The sequence below is a fragment of the Ictidomys tridecemlineatus genome, chromosome 2 (assembly GCF_052094955.1).
Source record: "Ictidomys tridecemlineatus isolate mIctTri1 chromosome 2, mIctTri1.hap1, whole genome shotgun sequence".
Lineage (NCBI taxonomy): Eukaryota > Metazoa > Chordata > Mammalia > Rodentia > Sciuridae > Ictidomys > Ictidomys tridecemlineatus.
The window spans coordinates 15,728,023-15,735,451 of NC_135478.1; the positions used below are offsets into that span (position 1 = coordinate 15,728,023).

Below are 7,429 nucleotides of genomic sequence, written 5' to 3' on the forward strand. Positions count from 1 at the left end.
AAATGCAAAACTTGTCAACCATGTCTGAGGCAATGCCTGTCCTTTTATCCGGGTACCTGTCACACCAGCCGAAATCTCCCAGCAAGTGCAGAAGATGCTACTACTTCTGGTCTTCTTCAGCCCTACCTTTTCTTTCCTTTTTTTTTTTGGGGGGGGGCAGGGGTTGGGGTACCAAGAATTGAACTCAGAGGCACTCAGACACTGAGCCACATCCCCAGGCCTATTTTGTATTTTATTTAGAGACTGGGTCTCTTTGAGTTGCTTAGCACCTCACTGTTGCTGAGGCTGGCTTTGAACTCGCAATCCTCCTGCCTCAGCCTCCTGAGCCGCTGGGATTACAGGCGTGTGCCACTGTGTCCGATGTCCTGCCTTTCCCTATGACTATGGGAGTATGTTTCTTGAGGTTAATCAGAAAATCTTTCTTTGTCACTACCTTGGAAGCAAATTTCTGACAAATACAAGGAATCAGTCCAGATTTGAGTCCAGCTCAGTCTAGAATGTCTACTGGTGTCCCTCCCAGCCCATCATCTAAAGAAGATGCTGTGTCTCATATGAAGGATGCTTATACTGTGTGTGTGTATATATATATATATGATATGGATAGACATGTATGTATATATAGCTTTCATTTTCAAAAGAAATGTGGCATCTTCTTCCTATATTGGTTGGGGTATAGATTAAGAGTTTCCCAGCTTGAAGTAGCCTGTATCAATATCTTTATTTAATTGGTCCCTCCCAGGACTATTCACAGACTCTTACCACATCTAGATATAGATGGGGGACAGAAGACCCTCAGATGATCTAAAATCAGGCAAGTTAGAAACTGAACAAATGAGAAGCATTTCTGTTTTAGCTAGCTCTTCGTTGCTGTGACCAAAATATCCAATAAGAACAATTTAGAGGAGGGAAAGTTCATTGGGGGCTCATGGTTTCAGAGGTCTCATTCTATAGATGGCCAACTGCATTGCTCTGGGCCCAGGATGAAGCAGCACTTCCTGGGGAAAGGGCCCAGCAGAAGAGAGCAGCTCAGCTCATGGTGGGGTCAGGAAGCAGAAGGAGAGAAGGGAAGGGATCACAGGCCAGGGGCACCCTTCCAGGGCAAGCCCCTAGTGACCCACTTCATCCAGCCACACCTGACCTGCCTCCATTACCACTCAGTCATTCCACTCAAACTAGGATGGACTGATTAGGTTACAGTTCTCATGAGCCAATCATTTTACCTCTGATTAGTCCTGCATTGACAGGAGCTTTGGGGGGACACCTCATATCCAAACCATAATAATTGCTGAAACAACATCTGGCTGTTCCCAAGTTTCAAATGGAGAAAGGAGGTCAGCATAGGTCACCAAGCTTTTTGCTAATGTCGATGACATCTCACATGGTAATACACTCACATGGGAACATACTGGGGACCTGGAAACTAACTGAAAACAATTGACAATGCAGTGAGCCTGCAGGAATCGCTTACCTCCAACAACAGTCAAAGAGGCTCTGGTTCAAAGGTTAAATGTCCCTTTTTCCTGTGTGGAAACAGGAGGCATGAGGGAGCAAACCCATTGGGAAGTTTCAGTCCCCAATAAACAGAATCCACATGCCCTTTTTAATTTTATATGCATATGGATAGACATGTATGTATATACAGACATTTTTACTACTGTTGCTTTCATCTTACAGTATATTTATGTTTTATTCTATTTTTGAAATTTGTATTTCATTAGCCCACTATTTGAATTTCCAAAACTTTGTTTTTCTTTTTTCTAAGAGAGAGAGAGAGAGAAAGAGAGAGAGAGAATTTATTTAGTTAGTTAGTTAGTTAGTTAGTTTTCTGCGGACACAACATCTTTGTATGTGGTGCTGAGGATCGAACCCTGGCCGCACACATGCCAGGCGAGCACGCTACCGCTTGAGCCACATCCTCAGCCTTATTATTGGATTTTTTAATGCTAATTCTCATTTCCATCCCTGGTATAAATGGTAATTGATTATTATAATATATTTTTTAAAATATTTATTTATTTTTTGTTTTAGGTGGACACAATATATTTATTTTTTATGTGGTGCTGAGGATCGACCTCAGTGCCTTGCACATGCCAGGCCAGCACGCTACTACTTGAGCCACATCCTCAGCCCATAATATAATATTTTAGTGTGTTAACACATGGTTTCTAATATTTAAAATTATAACTTTGAGGTCTGGGGTTGTGGCTCAGTGGTAGAGGGCTTGCCTAGCACAGGTGACGCATGGGTTTGATCCTTGGCACCATATAAAATTAATAAATAAAATAAAGTTATTGTGTGCTGGGATTGTGGCTCAGAAGTAGAGCACCTGCCTAGCATGCGTGAGGCACTGGATTGGATCCTCAGCATCATATAAAGTAAAATAAAAACATGTGTCCACCTATAACTAAAAAAATAATAAATAAATAAATAAATAAAGGTATTGTGTCCATCTACAACTAAAATTTTTTAAATTGTACTTTGATGTTTATATACTGTTTTTTGGGGTTTTTTTTTTGTTTTTTTTTTTTGGTGTGTTCTATATGGTTGAATCCAGACAAAATTCTCACCCTTCTATAATTTTCTTAAAGCTATTGGGAAGATTGAGTATTTTATAACTCCTGAATAATTTAATTATCATTGGTTTTTCAATAAGTTTATACATAGAACTTCTCTCTGGACTCTTTGAACTTGGTTTCATTTTTCCTGTGAATATCATTCAATTTATAACTTCTGTCTCTATGGGGTAAATGCTGACAAAATGTAGATTCTTAGAATGTGTGTCATTCTAAGATTATTAATGTGCATAAGATTGTAAAATTTTCTTCCTGCTTACTTCTATCAATATTTGACTTCAAATTCTTCTTTGCACTGTAACTTGACATATCTTCTCAAGCTCTTGTGTGATCTCATCTCTCTACTTGTATTTAAATGACAGTTTCACTCAAGAATCTGGGGACTAAAGAGAGTGAGAGTTTGAGATGGACACCTCGGGGAAGCAGCAAATGACACATCTGATTTGCTGTGAGTCCCTGGTGTCTCAGACTGCAGTATTTTCTGCTCTCTCCTTGTGAGACCCTGATTGCCCTCAGGGATCACTGACAAGAAGAGCTTCTCTCAAACACTCTCATCTCTCTGGAGATGTTCAGGAGAATGTGACAATTGTTTCTGGTAATTGGTAATGGGGACTAAGTGTTCCAAAATATCTTAACTTCCCTGGTGTGTACGGTCAGTGTTAGTTCAGGTAGAATGATAATTGCGGATCTGGGGGGAGGTGAGGTCCCAGGACCACACACTTATATCCAGACTGGGCAGCCTCCCTCCGCACACTCACTGGACGCCATGACTCTTACCCTGCGCCCAACTGCCTGGCAACAGTAAGTCAGGTGAACATATTTTGTTTGGTTTGCAAGGCAGAATCTGCCAGGAAGTAATTGTGTCGGGAAGCAAAGTAACTGCTGTATTTGGAAAGGGGGTTCTTTTAGGCTAGAAACTGAGCCAAAGCCACACTGGAGGGAGGAAATTATTACTGAGTCACAGGCTGAACTTCTGGAGAAGAAATGGAAGCCTAAGACCAAAAGCCTGTCCCAAACTGCTCCAAATTTAATTTAATGTAATACCTGCTACTTGTTAGTGGATTTTTATTTATTTATTTAGTGTCCATTTATGTGGGCCTATTTCTGATCTTTCAAATTTTTTTTCTACTTTTAGTTGTAGATGGACACAACACCTTTATTTATTTTTATGTGGTGCTGAGGATCGAACCCAGTGCCTCACATGTGCTAGGCGAGTGTTCAGCTATAACCCAGCCCTTGTTATTGGATTTTAATGCATGAAACTGTGATATGTTTTACTAAAGTTCTCTAAAATAACTTGGATGGCTGGGAATATAGTTCTGTTGGTAGAGTGCTTGCCTCTCATGCATAAGTCCCTGGGTTCAATCCCCAGCACCACATAAAAAATAAAAAAATAAATAATAACTTGGAAATTAATTTATTAGCTGTTATTTCTTTTGAGAATCAGTGGCAATATTTCCCAGATTAGCAAAATTACTTCTATAATACTTTCATGATAATATATATGATAATATATATGGTGTAGCAGATTGAAGTAGCTTATTATGCCAATAAATAGTAAGTATGGAGTGTTAATCCATTCTGGGCACATAATATATTAAATAGAGGCAGTGCTAGTGTGGTTAAGAAAATATTTGGTACCTGTGGGTTATATTTAGAATGTTTTTCTTTTTGAAGACAGGGAAGCAACATTCAAGTAAAAGTAACAGTTTTTAGTATTGCATTATATTGTAATATTTTTTCTGGCTTCAAAAATTTTTTGAATGTCGGGGCTGGGGATGTGACTCAAGGGGTAGCGCGCTGGCCTGACATGCGTGCGGCCCGGGTTCGATCCTCAGCACCACATACCAACAAAGATGTTGTGTCCGCCGAGAACTAAACAATAAAACATTAAAAATTCTCTCTCTCTCTCTCTCTCCTCTCTCACTCTCTCTTTAAAAAAAAAAAAATTTTTTTTGAATGTCATTCCCAGACTCACTACTCATTTGCAAACTTTTAAATTATATTTGGTAAATAAGTCCCCTTAACACCTATTTTCTTTTGCATAAAATTCCTAAGTTTTAATATAATTAACAGTGCTAATTTTGAAATAATTTGAGTTTTTTAAATTCACAAATACTCATTTTCTCTCTAATGAATGGCAATTTAGTTTCTCCTCTGCAATATATAACTTTTTACTCATTTTTCATATCCCTTTGCTTAGCACAAAATTGGGTACTTTTCTTTTGAGGTGCTAGTGATCAAACCCAGAGTCTAGTGCATGTCAGGAAAGCCCTAGCATTGAGCTATACCCTGTCCCCTACACTTCTTCTTTTTTTTAACTTTGTTCTAATTAGTTATACATGACTGTAGAATGCTTTTTCCTACATTTCTTGATTAAGAGAAAGAATGTCTCTCTCTTTTTAAATCCAACTTGGAATAATTTGCACACTCACTAAATTTCACTTGATCTTTCTTTTAGAATTAGCTGTAATCAGGACACATATTTTAATTGGATCTTTCAACCATTGTGGGTAATATTTACCTATATAAGAAGCAATTTGAACTAAATAAAAAATTGCCACAATCATAATTTTTGTACATAAGCTATAAGCACTCTTGTAAAAACTGACACAATGTACAAAGGCTTGAAAAATTGTTTGAAAGATTTAAAAAGCATAACTACATCAGAGGTTTAGACACACAGTAGTTAAGTACATTGTCTATTCCTAGCTCTGCCTCTTAAAAGGAGGTGACTTTAGAAATGTCATTCAGCTTTCCTGTGCCTAAGATCTCCTCACCTGTAAAGTGGGAATAATAAAGTCATAGAATTGTTATGGTTTTAAATATTTTGGGGTTTCAATGGACCTTTATTTTATTTATTTATATGCAGTGCTGAGAATTGAACCCAGTGCCTCACACTTGCTAGGCAAGTGCTCTACTAACTGAGCTACAACCCCAGCCCTAGAATTGTTATTAAAGATACATGCAAAGCACTAATATAATACACTAATACTGGAGATATATATGTTTCTCTTTTTACAGAAAAACACTCGGCAAAAAAAAAAATTGTGTTTTAATAAAAAAATTATGGGCACCTGGTCATAGTAGCGCATGCCTGTGGTCCCAGCTGAGGCAAGAGGATCACAAGTTCAAGGCCAACCTGTTTCAAAATAAAAATAAGTAACAAGGACTGGGGGCGAAGCTCAGTCACAGAACACCCCTAAGTTAAATCCCCAGTGCTATAAAAGGAAAAGGAAAAAAAGAAAATGAAATTTATAGGTTGAAACAATGATAATTAGACAATAGTAGATTTCAGCTGCTGCAGTAAAACAGACTTCACATTTCCATTCAGGACCATCTTGCTGTGAGTGGGAATATCAGTCACTGAAAAACGACACATGGCCTCCAGTGACTCAGTTATAGGAGTGATCTTCTTAACCCAGACGATTGTAGGATTCCTGGGGAATGTTTTCCTTCTTTGCCATTATAGTTTACTTTACTTCACCACATGCAAATTAAGGTCCACAGATTTGATTCTCCAGCATCTGACTGTGGCCAACTCCTTGGTGCTGCTCTCTAAAGGAGTCCCGCAGACAATGGCTGCTTTTGGATTGAAACATTTCCTCTGTGATACCGGATGCAAAGTTGTGTTCTTTGTTCACAGAGTTAGCAGAGGTGTGTGTATTGGCAGCATCTGCCTCTTGAATGTCTTCCAGGCCATCATGATCAGCCCCATGACCAAGTGGCCAAAGTTGAAACTGAAAGCTTCCAGATACATTGGGCCCTCCAACAACCTGTGCTGGGTCCTAAACGTGCTCATGAACAGTATGGTTCTTATTCATGTGACTGGGAAGTGGAATAGCAAAAATAACACACGGAAAAAGGATTTAGAATATTGTTCTGCGGGAGTTGATAACATTACAAGAAGATCACTATACGTAGTGGTGTTATTATCTTATGATGTTTTGTGTATGGGACTGATGACCTGGGCCAGTGCCTTCATGGTTTCCACCCTATACAGGCACAAGAAGCAGGTCCAACATATTCATAAGACCAACCTCTCCCCCAGATCCTCTCCAGAGTCCAGAGTCACCAAAAACATCCTTGTTCTGGTGGGCATCTTTGTATCATTTTACACCTTCTCCTCTGTCTTTGCATCATATGTAAGTATTTTTCATAATCCCAATCGGTGGCTGACAATCATCTCTGCACTATTCAGTGCTTGTTTCCCTGCAGTCAGTCCCTTTGTTCTCATGAGCCACAAATTCAGGATATCCAGGTCCCATTAGGGAAAAGACAAACGTTGCCCTAAGCTGCTCAGCCAGCTCCACGTTCTATCTGGTTTGTATCTTTTTTGCAGTCTGTTTTTCTTTCCTTGTAGAGGTTTAGCACTGTAAGGAGCAGTAACAAAACAGAGTAACTAACAGATCAAATCTCTGCCTGCATAGAATCTATCATGCATTGGGAACCACAGTAACAGATTAAGGGTTTTGTAAAGTGCTTTTAGAGTTTTCATTTCATTAAATGTTGCAATTGCTGGGAATTTGTTGAAAGAAGAACAAGGCCTCTAATAATTTGGAAACAATACAAACCTGATATGAGAATATAACTTTAAGCCAATGAATTAAAAATGCCCTTAGCACAGAAGTATAAGAATTCTTTAATAAAATGGAAAAGCCTACATAACAGCCAATTGGAAAGTGAGAAGTAAAAACAGTGATTCTATAGCAAAAGACCTCGGAGAGAGCTGAAGGACTAATGTATCAGTCATTGCAAATACTGAAGAACTGCAAGGTGTGATGGCACACGTCTGTAATCCCAGCGGCTCAGGAGGCTGAGACAGGAGGATCCCAAGTTCAAAACCAGCCTCAGCA

The 7,429-nt window shown here is 39.0% G+C and overlaps 1 protein-coding gene across 1 annotated transcript; it reads left to right on the top strand.

Annotated features, from left to right (window-relative positions):
• The first annotated feature begins 5,953 nt into the window (after positions 1-5,953).
• Positions 5,954-6,844, top strand: LOC101962979 (vomeronasal type-1 receptor 3). Its single transcript, XM_005333083.2, has one exon. It carries the CDS (start codon positions 5,954-5,956, stop codon positions 6,842-6,844), a length of 891 nt encoding a protein of 296 aa, XP_005333140.2.
• The last annotated feature ends 585 nt before the right edge of the window (positions 6,845-7,429 follow it).

Coding starts and splice junctions, on each gene's coding strand:
- LOC101962979 (XM_005333083.2), top strand. CDS start 5,954: ATGGCCTCCAGTGACTCAGTTATAGGAGTGATCTTCTTAACCCAGACG.